Source organism: Leptonotus elevatus, chromosome 5, assembly GCF_054856555.1.
Source record: "Leptonotus elevatus isolate MCC_2025b chromosome 5, RoL_Lele_1.0, whole genome shotgun sequence".
Classification (NCBI taxonomy): domain Eukaryota; kingdom Metazoa; phylum Chordata; class Actinopteri; order Syngnathiformes; family Syngnathidae; genus Leptonotus; species Leptonotus elevatus.
Genome location: NC_141243.1, coordinates 9,908,071 through 9,932,559, shown reverse-complemented (window position 1 = coordinate 9,932,559; position 24,489 = coordinate 9,908,071). Strand labels below are relative to the sequence as shown.

General features: G+C 39.7%; 2 protein-coding genes across 5 annotated transcripts in view; one reads left to right on the top strand and one right to left on the bottom strand.

Moving 5' to 3' along the window:
* Window positions 1-12,430, top strand: part of LOC147173635 (ras-specific guanine nucleotide-releasing factor 2) — a 41,756-nt gene extending 29,326 nt beyond the window's left edge. For 2 of the 4 annotated variants that reach the window (XM_086075448.1, XM_086075446.1), the window contains 11 exons: window positions 144-233; window positions 1,366-1,472; window positions 2,852-2,964; window positions 3,183-3,243; window positions 3,847-3,950; window positions 4,229-4,313; window positions 5,650-5,847; window positions 6,812-6,891; window positions 6,991-7,108; window positions 7,194-7,262; window positions 10,031-12,430. In XM_086075448.1, coding sequence (XP_085931574.1) covers window positions 144-233; window positions 1,366-1,472; window positions 2,852-2,964; window positions 3,183-3,243; window positions 3,847-3,950; window positions 4,229-4,313; window positions 5,650-5,847; window positions 6,812-6,891; window positions 6,991-7,108; window positions 7,194-7,262; window positions 10,031-10,123 — 1,118 coding nt within the window. In that variant the 3' untranslated portion in view covers window positions 10,124-12,430. Of the gene's footprint in view, window positions 1-143; window positions 234-1,365; window positions 1,473-2,851; window positions 2,965-3,182; window positions 3,244-3,846; window positions 3,951-4,228; window positions 4,314-5,649; window positions 5,848-6,811; window positions 6,892-6,990; window positions 7,109-7,193; window positions 7,263-10,030 lie in introns of those variants that run through there. The other 2 variants (XM_086075447.1, XR_015094798.1) reach the window with 2 other exon arrangements.
* Window positions 12,431-17,129: 4,699 nt separating this feature from the next.
* LOC147173634 (corticotropin-releasing hormone-binding protein-like) lies at window positions 17,130-22,153 on the bottom strand. Its single transcript, XM_086076061.1, has 7 exons — window positions 21,947-22,153; window positions 21,787-21,874; window positions 20,116-20,276; window positions 19,746-19,956; window positions 19,165-19,319; window positions 18,041-18,161; window positions 17,130-17,607 (listed from the first exon to the last, which is right to left on the bottom strand). The coding sequence occupies exons 1-7, from the start codon at window positions 22,025-22,027 to the stop codon at window positions 17,453-17,455; spliced, it is 972 nt and encodes a 323-aa protein (XP_085932187.1). The 5' UTR covers window positions 22,028-22,153; the 3' UTR covers window positions 17,130-17,452.
* Window positions 22,154-24,489: the final 2,336 nt, after the last annotated feature.

The window sequence follows — 24,489 nt, the reverse complement described above, 5'->3', positions numbered from 1 at the left end:
TTGCTTCAGTGAAAATGACTGGAAGTGAATTGTAAAACATTTTGGTTAAGGAAATTTTATACAAATACAAAAATAAAAAATACTTGACTGACTGTACTGTAGTGTTGTCATCACTTTGATGATAATCTTGTGTTTCTATACAGTCCAGTCGGGGGAGAACTCACGCTGCGCGGTTTCTCCTGCCTCAGCTTTTGCCATTGCCACGGCAGCAGCGGGGCATGGCATACCACCAGGTACACACATACACGTAGGGTGGACCAGAGTGGTAAAAGTATAGGGCCAAGAATCAATCCTTGGGTACTCCGCAATAATAATAAATAATAAAAATGATAAATATTAATAAAGATACCAGAAAAAGTTTTAATACGGTGGCTTATTAAACCCAAGTGCATGTTATTCACGGGATTTTATGATGTATAAAGAGAAGCATAAAATTGTATAAATAACAAAACTAAGTGCAATTATAATATATAATAAATTATGTGAAAATGACAAAGTATTAATTGTAATTATGAAAAAAAATAACACCTGAACTGCAATCTGTCAAAGGTGGGATTCGAACCATTGCCTCCTGTTCACCAGTCAAAGCTCTGCTGCACTAGCTGAAGAGTTGTCCAAGTGGGGTTTGAACTGAGATCTTCCGGTGTGGCAGGCAATTGCTCAAACCACTGTTCCATTGCTGCCCTTGAAGAATCTGTGACATTGTTTATAATTGTAGTGAATGCGTCGGTATATTCTGAAAGCTTGCGTTGAATTTGAATTTTGAATATAGAATGGAGTGAAAACGTAATAATGACAAATGACATCAAAAGTAATGGATGTGAAATCATTTGACAAAGATTAGTATTCAATATTGCATTTGTACAAAAGATTTGTCCAAGCGGGGTTTGAACCCCCAGGCCTTCCGGAATTGCTCAAACCACTGAGCAAGGCAAGTTGTCTTGTTCAAAATTACAGCTTATGGCATATATACATTAAAAAGTGTCCTCTGATGCTGAAAAAGGGGGACAACATGCTTTTAATCATTTCAGTGAAATGATCATGTCAGTTGGTTAGCATGTCATCACTTAGCATAATTGCCATGGATATATTTGCTATGTACAGTCGGAGGTGGGATTCGAACTCGCGACCTCCTGGTTACTGGACAATGCAATTGAATTTGGTGCTCCACTCAGCAGTATCAGAGAGCTGGTAATGATGATCAGTTGTATGCATGGAAGTGAGGATAATAAAAAAATCACAATAACATATGTGGAAACGCTGGAAGCATAAATCATTTATACCGAGAAGTTGTTGGGCTCATCTGTGTTTGGTTTGCGACGTGTTTACCATCTGATAACGATGACGATCTTCTCTGTCGTCCAGTGTTCAACAGCTCCGAAAGAACTTGTGATAAAGAGTTCATCATCCGACGGGCTGCAACCAACAGAGTTCTAAACGTGCTGCGGCACTGGGTCTCCAAACACTCACAGGTGTGTGCGCGTGCGTGTGTTCGGATCACGTCACTTGATTAAAGCTGCAGCGTTTTTTAGTGCTGCGTTCATCTGTGCAACCCTCATCCCCGCGCAATAAGTACCCGCGGCAAACTCACACACAATGTTGTACAGTCGGCCGGGTCAGTGGTTCCTCTCATGAATAAGCGCACTTCTCGTTGCAGACGTGCGCCTAGTTCAACGGCATTGATCCGCTCTATGGCTTTTCCTCAATCATGTTAAACGCTTCGTTACGCCTCCTATTACCGACGCGCGCACAAATATACATGCCGAAAAGGGCAAAAGGAGCTCGTTAGAAGTGACCTTTGGGAAGACGTGTTGGAGAAGAAGAACGAGTTCGGGGAGAGTAGAAGGTTAGCGGTGAGTGGCGACGTATAATCAATCACAAAGGGAAATGATAGAAGAAAATGGCTAATCATGAGAGGGACACTAAATACATGATCAATAAAGTTAAAAATCAGTAAAAGGAATGCAAAATAAATAACTTTACCTTCCTAAAATAATGGCCTATGTCAATTTTTCATTTTTGTTTTTGTCAGCAACAAACATCCTGAGGAGATTTTTTTTTTTAAACGTTATTTTAATAAGGTGACAATATGGAAAGATTGGAAGTAACTTGACTGAATAAATATCGAAATCTAAAAGTACATTATGCATTATAAATAAGGAAGATGTGTCGAATGTCTGCATCATGTTGTTAGGTTTTAGTATCCCACAATTATGATTTACCGCCATATAACATAGTATCTCATAATTATGACTTACAATTTATTTTTTAATAGCCTCTCATAGTTCTGACATTATTTTTATTATTATTATTATTATCATTATTACTTTTCCTGTTTTTTTCTTTTCCACAAGTAAATATATAAATTGTTTATTTTTCCCACATTTTCCTAGTTTCCTCATAAACATAATATTGAGCTACTGTCCAATTTCAGCTAATATTTTTTTTTCTGGTGGGTTCCAAGTATTATTAAGGAAGTGAAGGCAAAATAATGTATATGCAAATATACATAGGCATATGAAATTAAATTTATTACAAATCATTATAAAAAATCCCTACAAAGTAATTATTTAAAAAATAATAACAGACATTCAACAGTGGTTGTTTAGCCGTGATTCAAGATTTGCTCCAAATGTTGCTAAACTGTTTCCTAATACCGACCAAAACTGATGCAGCTTATATTACAAATGTTCTAGATAAATAATTCAAAATTTTTCTACCTCAGTGAATACAATATGATTACATTTGAGTCATAATAATAACAACAATCAACTTTTCTGTTACCATTTACTCTTGTAAGCAATATGATTTGAATCATTTGAGTTCATCCATTTTTGTTGTTGTGTTTAAGGACTTTGAAATGAACGGCGAACTGAAGATGTCAGTCGTCTGCCTGCTGGAGGAAGTCCTCCGAGACCCGGACCTTCTGCCTCAGGAGAGGAAAGCCACTGCGAACATACTCAGGTACACGCACACACACACACACACACACACACACACACACACACACACACACACACACACACACAAAAATACACATACACGTTCTGCCTGTTGTTTTACTAACAACACATGAAGGTAAAATATTCTGTGTGATGTCAATCAAAAGTGAGCATTATGAATTCCCGTGCAGCAATTTGTGTCAATAAAGTTTTACCCCTTGTTTGTTTGTTCCCCTTTAGTGCCCTCTCTCAAGACGAGCAGGACGACGCCCAGCTGAGGATAGAAGACATCTTACAGATGGTGACAGAACACACACGCAACATAATAAACACTCTTTGGCCAAAACATTAGGTACCCTTTCACAATCGAATTACATTTCTCCCCTCCTTGAACGGATCACACTCGATGGCAAACTTTTCAGTTACTTTATCCCCGTGGAATGAAGCAACTCTTCATTTTATTTTTGAAACGTGCGTTTCATGAGGGCTCGTTCTTTTATGAAAAGGGCCTCCCCCCGATGTACTTAAATATCGACGCTCGCGTGTGCACAAGTTCGCATTTAATTTCCCTGGACGCTCTCGGGCACCGAACACCGGGACCTTCAGTTGTCCTCATCGAGTAATGGCCGAGAAGTGCACGCACACACACAGACACACACAAACTCGAGGACAGTGTACGCTCTGCTGGCACGCAGACAATGACCATTAAAAGTATTCCTCATCACCAAGTGTGTTATCCGATGCAGTACAGTGAGCCTCCGAGTATGCTATTTATTTGAGCAATTATTCAACATCTGCCAAAATGCTGCTTGTTAAGTGACTTGAGTTCCAATCTTGAATTTTGCAGAAAGCGCCGCTTGTTATGATCATGCGTGTTGGTACGTGTGTGTGTGTGTGTGTTCAGGCAGACTGTCCCAAGGCGGAGTGTTTCGAGTCTCTGTCCGCTATGGAGTTGGCCGAGCAGATCACTCTGCTGGACCACATCGTCTTCAGGAGCATTCCTTACGAGTCAGTCGTCTTCCCGCCGCGCCGTCACTGAGTATAAACAGTAGGATTGGACGTGGAGTGAAGAGTTCCCACGCTTATACCACTATGTGTTGTTGTTGTTTTTTTAACCTCATACTTAGGAGAGTATCATTTGATCTTTTTCTCTGTTTTTGTAAGGCACTTTGTTACGGTTTAAGAAAAGTGCCATATAAATAAATCAGACTACGTTTAGATGAGGCACCATTAGTACATTACTTTTGTGTAATTCCTTTTTTGGATCTTCACCTTCCCTGCCGCAGAGAGTTCCTGGGGCAAGGCTGGATGAAGTTTGACAAGACAGAGAGGACCCCATACATCATGAAAACAAGTCAACACTTCAATGATGTGAGTCACAACTTACTGCCGATAACTGGCCAAAACATTAGGTACAGGTCAGTATATTACATATACCCATAGTATTATGGTATTACTTATTTGAAGCTAAGAAAAAAAAATGCTTGAATAAAGTGAAATGGTGTTACGCATTAAAAATAAAAACGGACTAGAAATATTTCAAGAACAAGATTAGATTTTGCACTTTGCAGTCTTAATAAAGTGAGTTAAAAATAATAATAATAAGTGTGTATGTAAAAAAGTTATTTTATCAATTAAATTGTCATTATAGTTCATTAAATTAGAATTAATAATTTTATTTTATTTCATTATTTATTTATAGAATTTTTTTTAAATGTATATGCATTTTTTTATCTTATCAATTACATTGTCATTGTAGTTCATTAAATTAGAATTAAGAATTGTATTTTATTATTTTATTTATTTATTCATAGAATTTTTTTTAAATGTATATGCAAAATTGTTTTTCTTAAGAAACATTATTTATAGGGGTGTCAAGGCGATTAAAATTTCCAATCGTAATTAATCGCAAGACTTCAATAGTTAACTTACAATAAACGCAAATGTTATATCTGTTCTAAATGTACAATAAAATGCACAACAAAATATTTTATTAAGTTTTTATACTCTTGTTAACTTAAAAGTGGAAAGATTTAAGTAATTAAACTAATAGAAATATGGCTGCATCTTTTAGTCATTTATAAAGTAATTTCATAATAATTGATCAAATTGAATTTAAATTACAAATATGTACTGTACTGTAAAAAAACTGTGATATTGATTTGTGTTGAGGTCATTTTATCTGCCACTAGATGGCATTGCATTTGTAAGACATTTTATTTTCATATTAGGAGCTATCTTCTATCTGCACATTTTTTAAATTGTAAAATACAACTTGACCCCATTCTCCACAAATATATGCATTATTATTACATTTATTGCTGCTAAATTTTGACGTGGACGTGTCTGCTGTGTTGCGGCTGGAATTCCCCCAGCACAGGCTTTTCAAGTCGGTCATTAATTGTGCGTTAAAAAAATTAGTGACTCACTAATTTTGACACCCCTAATTATTTACAAAAAAATATTATTGAATATTTAGTGCAATACATGAATACAAAATAAATACAAATGGGGAAAAAACAAAGTAACCAAAATTAAGGGAAAAGTAGGCTAAATTAATGCAACAAATATTGGAGGACTCTTGATAACACGTAGGCACGCACAGCGGGCCGTCTGAAGGACCGCAATGGGCCGTAAGTAGCCCACGGGCCATATGTTGCCAACCCTCGCGATATGCTATATCCATTGCTTTTGCTCACGTTCCCAGATGAGCAACCTGGTGGCATCGCAGATCATGACCCACACAGACGTGGGCTCCAGGGCCAGCTCGATCGAGAAGTGGGTGGCCGTGGCGGACATCTGCCGCTGCCTCAACAACTACAACGGCGTCCTGGAGATCACGTCGGCGCTCAATCGCAGCGCCATCTATCGCCTGAAAAAGACCTGGGCTAAAATCAGCAAGCAGGTGCTCGTTTGGTGGATAATAGATATTAAGATTTTGCAGGCATTGTTAAAAAAAAAAATGTCGTCGAGTACAATGTAATGAAAGTGGAGTTGAAGGCAGCCCAATTAATGGCATTTTGATCGTGATCCAGATTTTGGCTGCCATGATTAAAGTGGAAGTCAACCTTAAGCATAATAATATGTTATATGTGACCTCGCTAGTGCAAACATGACATTCTGATTAATATTACATTTGTGGAATATGAGTTATGAAGCAAAATCTTGTCGTTTTTATCCATCTCAGGTGGCGGCCATTTTGCCACTTGCTGTCAACTGGAGATGACATCACAGTTGCTCAGGCAACGGTAATGATCAATCAGGACTCAGCTTGCGAACGTCACATGACCAAACTTAAGAGGTCAGCCGTGATTGGTCATTACCGGAACCCTCAGCAACTGTGATGTCATCTTCAGTTGACAGCAAGTGGCAAAATGGCCGCCCCCTGAGATGGATAAAAACAGCTGGGTTTTAATGCTTAGCTCATATTCTACTAACACAATATTAACCAGAACGGCATATTTAGAATAGTGGGGCTGTATGGAACATATTATTGTCACACACAAAAATTGGGGTTAACCTGATCGCAATATTTAAAATGGAGGCTCCGCTGCATACTTAATCAAGCGCCTTCTCAGCTATTCGTCAGCTAACCACCAGGGGGGGGGGGGGGGGGGCGAACTCATAGTTAAGCTTTCTAAATAAGAAGCGAGCACACCTTGCAGCTGGGTCCTAAAGCCAGTCGGTGGACTGATGGGAGCGAGTCATGTTGAGAGAAGAAAGTAGAACCAAAATTGGAGATGAGCAGCGTCAATATCCGTTGTCTGAACTGATAACCGTATTGATCAAAAATAATTGTGAGACCTTTTCTTGGTAAATAATCCATTTTTACCGTCGCATCATATGTGCACGTGTGTGTCGCAACACAGACCAAAGCGCTGATGGATAAGCTGCAGAAAACGGTGTCCTCGGAGGGACGCTTTAAAAATCTGAGGGAGACCTTGAAAAAGTGAGCCTTCTTCTGAAATCTTCATCTCGCCGCACAAAAAATGTCCGTCCTCGCACGCCTCGGGTTTCTCCCCTGATCACTTTGCGTTTGTCGCCTCAGCTGCAACCCTCCATGTGTGCCCTACTTGGGAATGTACCTGACAGACTTGGCCTTCATTGAGGAGGGAACGCCCAACTTCACAGAGGAGGGACTTGTCAACTTTTCCAAAATGAGAATGGTACAGTACGCTTATGCAGATATAACCGGTCAACGTAACGTCCAATCATCCAGTGGCACGATCCTAGTTGAACGTCTCGTCATAGATTTCACACATCATCAGAGAGATCCGGCAGTTCCAACAGACCCCCTACAGGATCGAGCATCAAGTTAAGGTACGTGACCCCCCACAGCACGCATGATGATGTCATCAGTGTGGGCCGTGCACTTGGGCCTTGACTTACTCAATTTGATATTAAATAACATGGGGGGGTCAATAAAAAATGTAGAACTATAGACTAAGTGCAATTTCTCCAGAAATTGCATCAGAATTCTGAAAGCTAAATGCTAGTAGCTAAATGCTAAGTTGAATGCTTATATGAAGAAAATGGAAAGATAAATGATGTGAAAATTAAACAAAGTATTAATTGTAGTTGAAAGATAAATGAATAAAAATAACACCTGAACTGCAATCTTTCAAAGGTGAGATTCGCCTCCTGTTCGCCGGTCAAAGCTCCGCTCATTGTCCGTCTCATTGAAAATGAATGAAAGTTGATATTTAACGTTAAATTGTGCGAGGGCAATAATGTGAAAACAGACGTTATATACCCCCCCGGAAGGAGAGAATGCTTGAAGCGAGGGTGTAAAACGGAATTATTATGTGGGAGTTGTTTCTCGGCAAAAAAGTGAGGAGAATAAAAAAATCACAATAACATATTGCAGCATTCCCACAATCGTGTATCACTTTCAACCTAACGACACGACATGGGGCCAAATCCGCTACGAATGAGCTGCGTCCGCCAAAAATGACTCCACATGTGCACTCGCAGCGTGCTCCCTGTTAACGTCCTATTCACTAAGGTCATTGCTCTGGTTTGACAGCTGGAAGCAAATTTGCACCGGATTTTTCCACACATGCCAATGGATTTGCGCCAAGCACACGGCAGTATAGTAACAGTTGCAAGAAAGATGAAACGATCAGAAAGCGAGGTTGGTGGTGGGGGTTGCGGGGTGGGGGGTGTCTGGGGGATTGGGGACGTGGGGGCGGCTGGGGCTAGGTTGGGGTGGGTGGCGGGGGTGGATGGGGGGCGGGGGGCGTGGGGGTTGGGGGCCGGTGGGGTGCCTGGTGGGCCTGCAGTGCCCCGTCCTGCTGCGTTGGGCCGGGGGCGCGGGCCGTGTTGGGGCGGGGGGCGCTCCTGCTCCTGGGCTTGCTCTCCGGCCGGTGGCCCTGGCGGGGCCCGGGGGTCGTCCTTTGGCGCTGCCGCGGCCTGGGGGGCCCTGAGGTGTTGCGCTTGCTCTGTTCCGGCGGGGGTCGACGGCTCCCCTCTTTGGTGGAGATTTTCATGCATGCCAGATCCACCACACCAGCATCTACCGAAACTCAGACACAATCTGTTTTCTCCTCAGGTTATTGAATCGGTGGAGGCTGGTGTCTGCGGATCTCACGCGGCTTCGTCTGTCCTTCCTTCCTTTTCTCGGTCTCTCCTTTGGTCTCTTGAGGCCTCCCTGATTTTATGTTTTTTGGATTTGTTGGGGTCTGGATGTTTCTTGGGCTGGGGAGGAGTTCTGGTGGGGGGTGTCTGGTCGGTGCTGGATTTCACCTTCCTTGGTTTTCTTTGGTCCCCTCGGGTCTCCTGGTGTTCGGTTTAGGTGAACGGTATGAGATTTTTTCTAATAGGTTTTCTGGTGAGCTGACAAATACACGCACGCACGCACGCGCGCACGCACATACACATACTCACCCACACACACACACACACACAAAAAATAAAAATAAAATAATAAAAAAATAATAATAATAAAAGAGCAATGATGATGACATTTCCGAATGAACAATACTGAGCTCTTAAAAAAAAAAAAAGAGAGAGAGAAAAAAAAAAAGAAAGCGAGGTTGGGCCGAGGAGGTGCAAAAGCGTTTTCTTCATTTAGCGCCATGAAGCTGTCGACGACGACGTCATTTGTTCAGTCATTCGATGTCCATAAGATACAAATTATTGGTGCGATAATTAGTTTGATATTTTCAGAGGTTGACGTGGGCATACATTTCATATAGCATAATCTTGGTAACTTGGGTTAGCCTGCATGCTATTTGGTACAGGAGTTAGCTGTACCGTGTAAATAAAACACAGGCTGTACATATAAGGTATATATTAGGGGTGTCACTCGATTCAAATTGGTAATCGTAATTAACTCATCTGCTCCCAAAAGCGTATAAAAACATTCTATTTTAAAATTTTAAGTGCCCCAAAGACGTACTTGTACGTTTTTCCCCGTGAGTTTTTTTATGCTAGACCATACAGAAGGCTTTGATGCATCCTCTTAACTGCAAAGAACGGCTGAAGAAATGGTAGTTATTACATAAACAGCCAACAGGTGGCAGCAGAGCAAAGGAGATCAACCAGGGCCATGTTGAAAAAAGCTTTTTTATATATATATATATATATATATATTTATTTTTATTTATTTTTTGGTAGGTTCCATGTTTTTATAGCAACAGAACACAACATTATGTGGGCCTTGCAAAATCAGTCAAAATCCAGTAAAACAGCCGGAAGTGAAGGGGGTTGCTTCAGTGAAAATGGCTGGGAGTGAATGAGTTATTCGCATAATTTCAATAATTAATTGCACATTTGATATCTGTTCTAAATGTACAAAAAAAGGTGCAATAAAATATTTTTTTCTAACTTTTCATACTCATGTTAACATAAAAATGTTAACCTAATATAAATATGGTTGCATCTTTTAGTCATTGAAACATACAAATTGTTTGAAGTAAAAATTAAAAAGATGCACAATGATGTAAAAACACAAGTGTGACGTTGATTTGTGTTGAGGTTTTTTTTCTGCCACTAGATGGCATAATTGCATTTGTCAGACAATACCAATTCATGTGATTACAACAGCGGGCCTGTATTCCTCCTCTTGTGTTATTGTTGCCGTGCAGGTGACCCAGTACCTCCTGGATAAGACGCTGATCATGGACGAAGACACTCTCTATGACCTCTCGCTGAAGATTGAGCCCAGGCTTCCTGCCTGATCGATAGCAGCCTTTGGCGAACCGGAGCCCGCCAAACTTGGACCCTCCCCCACCCCCCCCGCCCCCAACCCTTGACGAGGTCCACGCTACCATGTGATCTCGAGCGATCGAACGAAGAAGAAAGCCTAGGGACGCTTTTAAGACGGGAAGCGGAATGCTGGGAACACTTGATTGGAGCGACCGGACCGAGGGAAAAGGATGGTTGAGGGTTTTGACGGAATGGCGTGCCGCGTCTCCGCCCGCATTCCTTAGCGTGGTGCCGCTCAGTGGAGGGAGTGGATCTTTAGAAATGTAGCATACAGAGAGGGCGTGACAGCGAGATACCTTTTTGCTAGCGTCTCCGTGTTGTCGTCCGTGCTGTGTTGCGCCTCGTCCCTTGTGCAAGAGCCTCCGCGTAAAAAAATGCTTTTCTCCTGACTTTGCATGATTTCAGCTTCAGGTGTACGGTAAATGTCAAAATGGCTTTCAGCTTCATCTCTTGACTCCAATCACTTTGCACTATGCATCCTCGGTGGGCCGGTGTGGCGTGCATGCCTTTAAGCCAGGCAAAGCATCATGGAGAGCAGAGGTACAGTTAGGTTTTCATTTTTACGATTTGGTTGACATTCACGACAGTTAGGAAATGAAATGCAAAACAAAGTGCTTCTCTTGTGTCAATTGGAACAGCTTATATATATATATTTATATATATATTTATATATATATATTTATTTATATATATATATATATATATATATATACTTTTTAGGAAGGCTATTTTTAAAAACGCTCTTAAAAGACAAAAATTATGCAACATAGTGGTTATCACATCCAGACTGTGGCATGTTTGCATGTTCTCCTCACATTATAAAAAAACATGCATGTTAAGTTTAATTAATGACTGAAAATTGTCCAAAGATGTGAATGTAAGTGTGACTGGTCGTTTGTCTGTATGTACGTAGTGATTGGCCTGTGCAGGGTGTAGCTCGCCTCTCGCCTAAAATCAGTTGGAATAAGCTCAGCTCAGCCCGAATCAGGATAAGCGGTCGAGTGAATGGTTCGATGGCACACTAATAATAGCGTTCGTTACTGCACGGATATTTATGTCTGTGTAATAACCGTTTCAAACGAGATGGCTGTTCTTCGTGTCGCTGGCAATGACGTTCGCTAGCCAGAATCTGAACCACATTGTGTTTGTTTACAGATTAGGGCACCAGACAGTAACCCTTCCTTTTACGTAATATGTTCTGTGTGGGAACCCTAATAATAGCACCATATTATTTAATTGCCTCTATATTTGATAATTGTCTTCTTCTTCTTTTTTTTAATAGATAGTTGCTTTTGAACAGAAATCAAGGAATCATTGTGGCAAGATTTCACAGGTTACATATAAAAAGACATGAAGACCTGATTTGGGTTTGACACCTGTCCTGTCACATAAATGCAAATATTTCTCCTAAATTTGACACACCACATAGAAGAATGACACCTCAACAACTTTGAAAAATGGATGGTAAAATTATAAAAAGAGAAGAGCAGGTGGCCTTCTAATGTGCAACTCGCATTCATCCACAGGAATATTTGTCGATCAAATTAAATATTCGTCAGCACGTTCATGCCACAACTGATAAGCCAATAGCGCCCTCTAGTGTTGTAATGCTCGTGCAGTTCTACATTTTGAGTACTGTACATGTTCTGATTTGGACAAATGTTTGCAATCTGGAGACGTAGCTTTGCTTGAGTAATGTTATGACGCTATTATCACACATTTTGGTTTGTTTGTCTTTTTCTTTTTTCAAGGGGTGGGTGACGCCCCATGAGTTGGGAAATGCTGTGAATATTAATTTGACTGTCTTGCGTCTCCATCGCTCATCTGTATTGCAGGGCCAGACTCTTTTGTGGCAAGAAATCTGCTGTAAAGGCAAAAAGGAGGGTGGGGGGTTAAATGTTTCAAAAAAAAATGTAGCATTTGAATAATCAAAACTTGTTTTCTGTGTTGCTCATATGATGAACATAGTTGCCCTGCATGTACACAACAGCTGCATGTTGTGCATGTCTGACTGGCCCCTCCGCTTCTCTGGGTTATTATGGTCTGTGTATGTGCGTAGCTGTCACCAGGGGGCGCACGTTTGCGTTGGTGTGCCTCGCCAGGTCCGAAACGAGCCTGTTTGTGCTTTTTGTACTGCACTTTTCAGTGGGGAGGGGGCAATCAATGGATGCTGTGTTTGTAATGTAAAAGTCCAATTTTCATGTTTGCGTGTTTGTTCTACTGTATAGTCTGCATTTTTCACTCGCTGGTGCAGGGGGAAAATAAATCAACATGCCTTATGTGTGTGTGTGTGTGTTTCGTTTAACATTCACAGACTTCTTAAACACCCTGTTAGTAGATTTTTTTTATCTATATAAAAATATATAATATATAAATATAAAATATATGGCCAGTGTCTTGTGCGACACCCTTCACAACATGCCATGCCAAATTCATCAAAATATTGAGGATAACTTCATTTTTTTCCCCGTAAGTAATCAAATATCAAGGTCAGGTTCCTCAAAACCAGGAGAGTCAATCACATTTTCAATGTGAAGCCTTTCAAATCCCAGCATCTAACCCATGGGGAGGGGGGGGGGGGGGGTCAGTTTGAAAGCAGAATGATGGGTCATATGTATAGATTAGGTTCAAATCTAAAAGGTCAACGTTCCATATTATTAATTCATTCCTATTGTTGCTGTGGTTGTTGACCTCTAGGTGGAGCAACTGATCCATGAAAAAAGGTTGTGGCTGAGCATCTGGCTGCTTTTATACATGAACTGAAGTGTTAACAACTAATTCACTAATTCACTGGGTTAGGGTTTTAGGGTTTGGGTTAGGGTTAGGGTTTTAGGGTTAGGTTTAGGGCTAGGTTTAGGGTTAGGGTTAGGGTATTGAGCCCTTCCTCGACCAGGATAGGGGAATTGATCCCCCCTCCTGGAGCGAAAGGGAATCACACGGTCCTTCCGTCCTTGGTACCTCCCGTCGTCACGTTCCTTCCACTGATGTGTGGGCTGGCGTCTCCGCCAATAGCGGACAACAGTCCACCCACCATCCATCATACTTTTTTTTCATTTTATTTTTATTTTTAATTTTTTTTTATATCTCTCAGATTCCTTTTTATGGTAATTGATGTATAATAATGTTTTTAATCTTTTATTTAATAGATAGGAGTTGCCTTTGTATCCTATGTAATCACTATCTACAAATATATTTTATTGTAGATGTTATGTATAATTGAATTTTAATCTTTTATTTATTCAATAGGAGTGGCCTTTGTTATATATGTAATCACTATCTATTAATATAAAACAAAAACAATCAAAAATGTTTTTTTTATATAAAAAAATAGTTCTAATTCCTAATGAGTATAATTAAATGCAAGTGTGCCTTGACAACGTTTCGGCTCTGAAGTGCCTTCTTCAGGTCTAGCGCACTACAATAGTTCAATGAATTGTCTGAGATGTTGCCTCTTTGAAAACCAAATCCAAACTGAGCTTCCTCTAACAGTGAATTGCCTTTATATACTGCAACCACCAAGCGCAAATAAGTTATCTTAACTGTGCGCCTTTTTCGTTCACATTATTAGGGAAAGCGTCCTATTTATTGTCTATGTAATACTTACATGTAAACCAATATGAAATGTTATTTAAATACCAATGTCACTATTGTATCTCAACAATTGTTTTATTCATGTATTTATGCTTTTTATGGTTTTGTTAATTATTTAAGGGTTGGGGTTGGGGTTGGGGTTAGGTTTAGGCTTAGGGTTAGGGTTAGGAAGAAGGGACTGAACCCTTCCCCTCGCAGGATAGGGGGAATATCCCCCCCTCCTGGAGCGGAAGGAAGGTGCACGGTCCTTCCATCCACGGCCTCTCTCAGGGCCATAGTCCCTGTCCTGTGGTACAGGTCGACGGCGTCCATAACGGACTACTGTCCACCCACCGTCCATTGTTTGTGTTCGTGTATCTGTTTGTGTTGTGCGTAAATGTATGTTGTATGTGTGTGTCTAGGGTTTAATATGTATAATAACTCAATAATCAGACTTATTTACTATCATAGGAGTCGCCTTTGTTATATAAGTAATAAGCCCCCCACCCCCTCCACACATAAAACACACAATCCTTAAAAGAGAAAAAAAAGATAATAAAAAAAATTTGGGGGAAAATTTTGAAAATTTAAACAAAAATATCAATTTGTAATCAAAATATCAATAATGGTGTGCCAAAACGACGTTTCGGCTCATCCAGAGCCTTCTTCAGGTAAATGGCACAATGAAAATGCAATTAAGCTCTTCCTGGCGAGAGATGTTGTCTCTGCGACGACCAAACTCGGTTAGGGTTAGGGTTAGGGGTTAGGGGTTAGGGGTTAGGGGTTAGGGTTAGGGGTTAGGGTTAGGGTTAGGGTTAAGGGTTAAGGGTTAGGGTTAGGGTTAGGGTTAGGGTTAGGGTTAGGGTTAAAACAGCCAAAACAGCCAAAACAGCCAGTTATCCACATACACACTACACAGAGGGCTCTGTCAAATGTTTTGGAAAATGTACAGATCTAGACTATAAGTGTGAAAAGTGTAGCCGCGTTGTGTCCACATCCTGGCCACTTCCTTTTTCGATCTACAGTTTTTATGATGTGAACAGTAATTTAGGCTAATTGTATTGGCGTTCATTCCAGGGTGAACCCCATCACTTGCCCAAAGTCAGCTGCGATAGGATCCTGCACAACTCTGACCCTAATGCGGGTAAGCAGTGTAGAAAATGGAATTCATCGTGAAATTCGTCCTATTTAATCTCATTTCAGACTATTGTCAAATAGTGGAAATGATGAAGGATTTGTGGCAGAGACTAAGACGAAGAACCCCTCACAGGCAAAGCAGACGTTTTGGTCTCATTTTAAACATGTAAAAGATCATCTGACATAAATAATTAGTACTGCACTGAACAAAAACATACAACACGCGTTTAGACGTATGACCTCGCTCTGATCTACTCGTTCATGGATGGTGATGTCATTGCTCGAGCTGACTGCCACACTTAATGATATGGCTGTTGTGAACAATTATGTAATAAGTTTCTCTATTCGTCTAAAAATAATTACTTGTCTTGGTTAATTCATGTAAGATGTTGCTTGCTGTAATATAGGCTAATAACAATAAACGCATGCGCTTACAAAACAGCTAGCTAACTAGCTAGGAAAGACGTGTTATCGTGTCACCTATTTATCTATCTATCTATCTATCAAGTTAGCTAGCTAGCTAGGGCATTCACGTATCTATCTATCTATCCAACCAACATATCGTGTGTCTTATTTATACTACTTTTACCAACTAACACATCTCAAATGTATTTTTTTTTCTCTGAAATGGCCGGTCTTTTTGAGTCATGCCGCTTTGTGTATTCTACGTAAGGCTCTGCGTATTCATGCAATGACATCATCACACACAATGGCAAAGTCACTGAACGACTTTCGGCAGTAAATCAACCCGTGTTAAGCGACATCCCTTGGATGAAATGAGTCGGCAACACTGATTACCACTGATGGTAGCACTCACACAGCACAAGAAGCTGGTCCGCGAAATTAATGAATTCGATCTCAGTTGGTGGTTAACCTGGCATCCACTTTGTCCTTTCCAAGGCTTATATATTAATCCAGGTTTAAATGTCCAAAGCATATAATTGATAAGCAGCAAAGCAGGCAGGATAAACAGATCCGGGTGCATCATAATAAACTGTAGCTATATGTTCATCTTGTTTATGCTCATATAGGAGAAGTGGGGATTAGACTTAATAAATAAAGGCATCCTGCCACGAGAAATTACTGTTTTAATTATTTGGCTGAACGCTCCTTTTAAATCTGGCTGCTTAGCATTTACTCTTCCTTTTTATGGCAGCAGATTAATGATGTATTAATGCTATTAGAGCTGTAGGAAGCGAGTGTGTGCGTTGGTCGGGACTTAATGCAGAATGAGGTTCGGATTCTTTGTGGACACTAAATTTGGATGTTAGTTTGCACACTATCAGAACTCAAACTAGCAGTATGATTAATTGGACTTGCGGCGACAAGTCTGAAATCGGGATTACATTAATACCTAATTTCATGGATCGGATATTCAAATTTTGATTGTAAATGTATGTCATTGCTTTTGATAGACCAGCAAATAAGGCCTCTTGACCAGGACTTCTTCTTCCTCTGGAGATAAACAATCTCGTTTACTAGGAGAGACCTAACCCCCCCACCCCCCCCCCCCCCCCCCCGCCTGACGGCTTCCAGTCCATCCTCTAATAATGAAACGTGAAAATTGCAGCACGTCAAGCGAAAACGACATCCGGCGGGTAATTAAATCATCACCGTTGAGCAGGTTTGAGATGAATCCCCCGTAAGGAGAAGATCAAACGCTTAGCAGGAATGTCGAGGGGACTGAAGCACACGTGCCGTAATCCCATTAAGAGCTGCACATTCATGCGCGCTCCGACGGAGGTCACAAACAAACAGTATTAAACATGCATGTTAATTCTCATCATAAGCCGTTTTTCATTATGGCACCGAGCAGCCGCTACGAAAAGCTATTTGTAGGCCTGTGGAACATATCGGATTAGGACAAATGAAAATGGAGACGCTGACGGTCACAGACATGTTTTTAACACAAAACTCTGACTCATCGTTGTTAAAATTCAACTTCGAACGTTTGGAATTAGCGTGCAGCTCTCCCAACCAATGGAAACCGTTTCTGCATTCAACAAAGAAGAAGAAGACCATTCCAAAACTGCTTTGTCATGCATTGTTTTTATTTATTTTCAAAATGTTCAAGACAATTCAAAGAGAGACACGTAAGGAATATTACACTTTCTATGACTTTAACAACACGTAAATTCATTAGCTAAATCAAAAATAATCAGAAATGATGAAACAACACTGTGAAATAACTTTCATGATAATTTATTTAAAATTGACTAAGAAATGTGCCATGAACAATATAAATTGAACATCAGTGGCTTTTTTTTTAAATTTTTTTTTAATATGGGTTACGTCCCTCATTTATTCCATAATTTGCATCATCTTTTTGCAACACACTAAATTCCTCTGTTTATTCCATAATATACTGTAAACAAGCCCCGTTTGAGTGTCAGCTTTCTAAACTTTGTTCATTATTGTCGTTGTAAAACGTACGACGGATATATACGTCGGTGGCAGTAAATGGTTGGATTCCATTTAACGGATATAAAACATCGGCGGGAGTGAATGAGTTAAATACCTACTGAAGCGAATAAAATATATTTTCATATGTAAACAAATGTATTTACAGATTTTTTTGCGTGATTTGCGCAGTTTCACTCCACATTGCACACGTTGTCCAGGCTGTTCTCGTGGGTCTCGGGCAGCAGGTTGCGTTCGAGTAGTCGGTAACGGAAAGACACTCGGTTGATGTAGTTGCCACTGGACACCAGCCTCACCACCGAGTTATCGCAACCGATCTTCATCTGGGCTGAGGAAGCACACAGGCAACAACAGTTGCAACAAAACCTCGCTATATGATTGTGTCAAAACATAAGCATAACATTAAGTTGAAGGACTACCTGAAGTTGTTTTTCTAAACAATCTAAACAAGTAGCAATTCATCACTTTACAGAGAAATTTGTACCCGGCGGGTTTTGAGATGAATGAGTTTGAAAGTTTGTTGTGGCCATTTTTGGACAGTTTATAGAATAAGCCAAGATAGCAAGTGGACTCATTTGCATACGACAAATAGGAGAAACGCAAACCAATCTGACAAGCAGAAAGTGCAAACGCATCGAGCCATAAATCTGTGTGACGCTCGGAATAGAAGCAACTTCGCTTCCAAAAAGTTGAAAGTGCATTTTGGAGGCCTTTTACTTTTGTTTTTGGACATATCACAGCGGAGGCGATGATGGACTTACCGAGCCCACTGAGAGGAAAACACAGATCAGCAACAGGGAACATGCGCGACGTGTCCACCCCGTTTCCACCCAGCAGCTCCACGTAGTCGCCGGATCCCGAGCATCCAGACGACAGTCTCGCCTTCGCAAAAAACAGACACCGAATCAAGTGTGGTATCGACATGTTGCTAGCATGTAAACATCGCTACGTCTGATTTCAATTACAACTATTGCGGTATCATGACCAGTTTCGAGATTTTTGAGACGTAAGCAGATATCTGACCCTTTTTTTTTTTGCTGTATGGTGGCAGTAGTGACACTCCCGGCTGAAGTTTACTGTCAAACTAAATAAACCAAAGAGAACTAAACATTGTGTTTTAAAAGCAGAGAAACTGAAATGCCTTACTGGAATCCGGCTAGCTTAGCGCTAATATAAAATGGAAACTCCCGTTGACGTGCTAATGGTTAGAATTGATAGCAATGGATATGTGAACACAAATAGATTAACAACGCAAAGACAGATAAAATGACAATATTCACACACATGTACTAAGTCTGTTTTTATTTTCATTCATCTTTTTTTGTTTTTTGTTTTGTTTGTTTGTATACTGAATATGAATATTTACACTGAAGAGGCCAATGAAAATATGTAGAGGTCACATTTTTCTACTTCCTATAAACCCTGTATGAGTTTTCAGATTTATTTATTTATTTTTAGTCTATTCTTCTTCGTTTGTTTCAACATGACTGTATTATTATACAATACCGCCACCCGTTGGCCAAGGCAGGCACAACCTGTTTAATGCTGACTTTTTTTTATTTATTCCCAGATATAAATAAATAAAAGTTTAGCACCTTGGGCTACAACAATCCTGTACAGATCTGACAAAATATCCAATGACTAAAATTTAAAAAATAATATATATTTTTGAATATTTTAAAAAAATCACGCTTTTTTTTTAAATTTCCTGCAAATATATTCTCTTAGATGACAATTTTTCTATTGTGAAAATATGTTATCAGAAGCTAATAGAACAAAACAAAAATGCTCGCGTTACTCAAATATACATTTCTAAATTGCTTCCATATCCAGTATATATACTCTGCGTAGCGTACGTGCATCGCAGGGCATGTGCGTGTCTGACCTTGGGCCTGAGCTGGTTGCTTTTGGCCTGCTCCAGGCTGAGCTGTGTCACTTGGATCTCCACCGGGTAGATGATGGAGAAGCTGCAGTTCCTGTGCTGATGCGGCATCACCATGGTGAAGCTGCCCTCTGGGCTCTGAGACATGATGTTACATGCTACAACATGCACACACATATAAAAATAAATAAATAAAAAGAGGATTGCACATGATTAATATTAACTCCCGATGAGACACATATTTGGTAACTTATGTGCGTATCATATGCCTTGTCTCCATAAAGATTAGGACGCTATTGCTAATGCTATCGAAATAAGTGCATTGTAATGTGCCACAATCCTTTTTCGACCAATTACATTTTGAATTGAACAACGTCATTTGCCGGTCTTTTTCCGCTTCCCCGCCACATTGTGATTCACTCAATGTTGACATCATGTTTGTCTGCTGACAACAGACGCACGCCTCCTCTTCTCCCTCTTGGCAATGACGCACTACGGAGCGTGAAATGCGCAACAAGTGCACCACCTCTCTGAACCCGCACCCAACAACCTTGAAACACCCATTGGAATTTCATCGGACTCACGGAAAGGGTTGTGCAGCTTCTTCACGACGAGGGTGAAGCTGCTGTTGGGGTTGTGGATGCGGAAGAAGACCATGGCGACGTTCTGAGATGAGCGACTGGCGTGACCCGGCGGCGTGGAGGAGCAGATGTCCGTGTAGCGCTGGTGCAGGGGCAGTGGGTGGTCGTGGTTACTGGGGAACTTCTCCCCCTTCAGGACCCAACCGTCAAATATCTGGAAATGAAAAATGGTTTGTTGACCTCTGTAGGGTCGTAAGTGAGCTGAGATTCTTCCCAATTGGCTTAGAAATGATCGTTAGAAATGTGATGAAGATGATAGAGCGCAGTTTTACACTCCCCCCCCCGAGGGCCTGCGTGGGCGAGTGAGGTCAACCTTGATGAAGTCGCCGGCGTCGCAGTCGATGTTGACGTCAGACAGCTCCAGGCCGATGACCTCGCTCGGCTCGCCGATGATGAAGGCGGCGCAGGCCAGCTGCTGCGGCGATGACGCCACGAAGGTGAAGTGGCCGTCGGCGGCCAACATGTCCAAACATCCTGGCAAAAGTGCACATCAGGGAGAGAAAGAAAAACATGAGCACATTGAGAGAATTAGATTCTCAGGTAAAACATTAGGAATAGCTCTAAGTATTATGCAACAACAAAAACTTCATTACTGTATTTAAGTCCATTTTTCTGGTATTTCTACATTACATGAGTATGCATTTTAGAGTAGACATCTCTATTTTCTACTTTTTACTTGATCCAAATCTTGCTACTTTTTTCAAAATCCACAGATGATGACATGACGCAAAATATTCAGACAAGCACGATGTTACCCATCCAACGCTTAATTTAAGAAAATAGTTTGACGTCAGCTAAAAAAAAAAAAAAAGATTTGTTTATTCTGGAAAATATACAAAAATAAGTTTTAGTTATTATTAGTTAATGTCGCCCTTTTTTTAGTTATTTCACAAAAATAGCAACGCTATGTTAAGACATAAAAGCCTATGCTATCGATCTATCTATCTATCTATCTATCTATCTAGCTAGCTAGCTAGCTGTCTATGTAGCTAGCTAGCTAGTAGATAGATTTATTTTTATTTTTATGAATTGCTTTATTTAACAAATTGAAATCAAAAGCTAAACATGGCAAACATTAAGCAAACAATCATCATCACAGTACACAACAATCTCACAATAACGTAAAGGAAGGGGGGCTAGTAGCTCGATAGCTAGCTAGCATAGGCTTTTATCTCGTCATAACATGTTAACATACTGCACTGCGTTAGCTAGCAGCTAGCTTGCTAGTGCAGTACAATCACTATACTACTGTATTTTGTGCACTTTTTTTTTCTCCATTGTGTGTATGAAGTTGTCAGAATGGCTACTGTATACATTAAAAACACTTTTTAACTAAAAGAGATTAAATTATTACACAAATATCAGTACTTTTACTCAAGTACAGCATTTGAGTACTTTAGTCACCTCTGTGTTACCAACCACAATAACAAACATTAAGTAAAGGCCAAACATCTGTGTGAATTTACTCAATTGGATTTGGGGAAAGTATATATTAGTGCGAAGGCATCTTTTGGACTAAGGCTTTAATTCATACAAACACATAAAAAAAATGTTATTCAAACTTTTATTAGGAAATGTAGTTAAACAAAAAAGAATTGCGACTAACATAAGCACTAATCTTTAAAACTCCATTTTAATATTGTGCATGGTACTCACTGGTACTAATTACAGCATGCCTCGGTAGGTGCTGCTGTATTGGTTAGCAAAGGGCACAATAGCATTTATGCTCATGTTTACAGTTCCTACTTGTTTATTTCTTGAAAAGAAAATGTGTCTATTGTGAAGGCAGAACTTTTGATTCAGCTCTTGGATCACATTAAAAATTGTGCGGGTGGACCTAATATTGTGGACAGTGGATGAACAAGCACACACACACACACACACACACACACAGCTGGCTTGACAGTGAAAGGTTTAGTCAGTAGTTGATTACTTATTAGTTCAGTCTGCAAAATAACGCCCGAGTAAAAGTAAAGCCACTTACTAAGAGGTCGTCTGAAAACATATTCTTCTGATTCTCTCTTCTGCTCCGACCTGAGAAGAGAATATAATCCGTCCGAAGAGTCGTCCTCCTGAAAGTAAAACATTTGACAATCAAGGCATCGGGCAAGCCAACACTTCAGGTTCGGCGACGCGGATCTCACCTCGATGTGGCGGCTGAGCATCAAGCGGGATGAGAGCGAAAGAAGGAGGAAGAGAAGTTGCGTGCGCGCAGGCTGCGACATGCCGATGGATGGATGGATGCGTGTGCGTCTGTCTCTTCGCCACTAAATCTTGGAGAGCAGAAGAACGGCTGTGGGGGCACCGCGGCGGCTTTTATAGAGCAGCCAGCACACGCTCATTGAAGCATCGAGCGGGATTTGACTCGTGTGTTGAAAGTCACTCCCAATTGCATCCATTGTAAAGGGTTGACAATGTTTCCTCACGTTTAGTGAGCCAAAGCACTTATTTTATGCGCGTTTTAAAATGCGCACACCACCAAACAGAAATAAAACAAGAATTTGCAGGTCAATTGTGATTTTTTTGCCATCTAGTGGAAGAGTATCTAATTGTTGTGCGTGTGTCGGTCGACATCGCTGGCATAGAATGATGAACAAAGAGAATAATGAAAATAAAAGAAGAAAACATTGTGAATAAATTGCAATAACATTATTATTATTTTTTCAACCGTTATTTCTCCATAAAGCAACTATAAGGACCGATTTAAATTTAAAAAAAAATACCCATAATTTTTTTTTAAATGACAGAGCATTCCACCAAACTAAAATGTGACAAAAAAGTATGTATCATATACTGAAATACTGATGTCTCAATTTACTCTTAAAACTGACTTACTAAAATAATAATAATAATAATAACAATATTACTATTTTTATTATTATCATATATTATTATATAATAATATATATTATAAAATAATAATAATAATATTATTATTATTATTATTATTGTACCTTCTGCCATTTATTTGAATTTTTCTGTTGTCACTATACGTCACTTGCATAGATAAGCAAAGATCCATTTTGAAGTAAAATAAATAAATAAATGAAATTGGATAATATCCTGTGGCACACGGGAAAGTAGAATGAATGAAGAGTGAGGTTGGCAAAATGGTCATGGCCTCAATTTCTCGACTGACTGTCACTTTCTTGGACAATAAATATAATAATTTATTATGAGCTCAGAACTGCCCTTAAACATTTTTGACTTTTCTGTTAGGCATGTCTTAAAAATTTGGTCGTCTTTAGCGGTTTGGTTTGCTAGCCAAAATTTGAGTTATGAATACTAAAGAAGACTTGACTTGACTTGACTTGGTAGCAGTCAACTTTCCAACAAGCAGCAGATTGTGAACTGAGGCCAATTAAGTGCTTGCTTCATGCTGTTTATTGCCATTCCCAGTAAATCGGATTATATTTAGAGTAAATTTGACTCTATTTAGAGTGTGACCAAATAGACTCAGTTTTAGAGTAGGCTAATAATTACACTTGGAAGAGAGTAAAAATAAAGAATTGAAAAACATTAAAATAAAAGTCACCCAAAGGTTGAGGAACGAACCTTGGGAGAATACCACACTACCACCTGAGCTATGCCCCTCCTTTTTTTCATTTTTGTTGTTGCTTATCTCCAAGAGACTCAAAACAATGTTTTTGGACTTGGAGTACATAAGCGATATACTAACACACAGCAAGAGCTGCGTGGCTCAGGGAATAGATCGGCTGTCTCCAAAGCTGAAGGTTGTGTTTGTTCCTCAACCTTTGAGTGACTTTTACTTTTTTTCATATCATTATTTTTCTTTCTTCCAAGTGTAAATATTACTCTAAAATTGAGACTTTTTGGTCCCACTCTCGTCAAATGTACTCTGTTTGAGTCTTGGCTAAGGCCTGTTTGAGGGCAACATTCCAAAAACATACATATGAAGTTCATGGATTGCTTTAAATTGACTGTAATTGTGAATCAGGGTTATAAACGTTTTGGGTTTTTCATTTTTAAATTCAGTAAGTTTAGATTTGTTTTTGTTTTGTTTTTGTTTTTTCAAAAATGCTTCACATTAGTTAATGTTTTTATTTAGTTTTAGTATTAGTTTTATGTATGTATTAATTAATTTATTTTTATATTCATTACAGTTCGCTTTCATTTTGACTTTTGTTTCTTAAATTCAGTAAGTTTTCATTTGCTTTTGTTTGTTTTTATTTTTTCAAAAATACTTCACATTAGTTTATTTTTTTACTAGTTTTAACATTAATTTTTATTTGATCTTTTTATTTACTATTATTATTATTTTAATTCAGGGAGTATTTGTCGAGTGCAAGAGATGTACATCTCCTCTCGGCAAAAGTTAGCCGTCAGATGCTCTAGCTCACCCACAACCAGGTGAAGGTATTTATTTATTTTTTGCTATTGTTGGGACAATGAATCAATTACTCAACAAGTCATTCACAAATTGTTCTTTTTTTCTTTTCCTTTCCATTTTTTAGGATTGTCCTTCGTCACTGCCAACTAATTGCTTTATGTCAAGGAACAATGCGCTGAGACAGAAGCCGTGTTCTAATCCAATACACAAAATTCACTTAGATGCAGCTAATTGTAAGCCTCCACGCAGCCATTGTGAAAGGTCAAACTTGACAACAAGCTGAGTGTTTGGGACAGCCACTTCATGCTAACTCCCATTCATCTAAACCACAAAAAA

Bases quoted from the DNA above. Each gene is read 5' to 3' on its own strand.
- LOC147173634 (XM_086076061.1), bottom strand. From the start codon at position 22,027: ATGTCGCAGCCTGCGCGCACGCAACTTCTCTTCCTCCTTCTTTCGCTC. The intron at 20,277-21,786 runs GTAAGTGGCTTT...CACTTTTGCCAG, and splicing joins TGTTTTCAGACGACCTCTTA to GATGTTTGGACATGTTGGCC. The intron at 18,162-19,164 runs GTCAGACACGCA...TTTTTTGCGAAG, and splicing joins GCAACCAGCTCAGGCCCAAG to GCGAGACTGTCGTCTGGATG.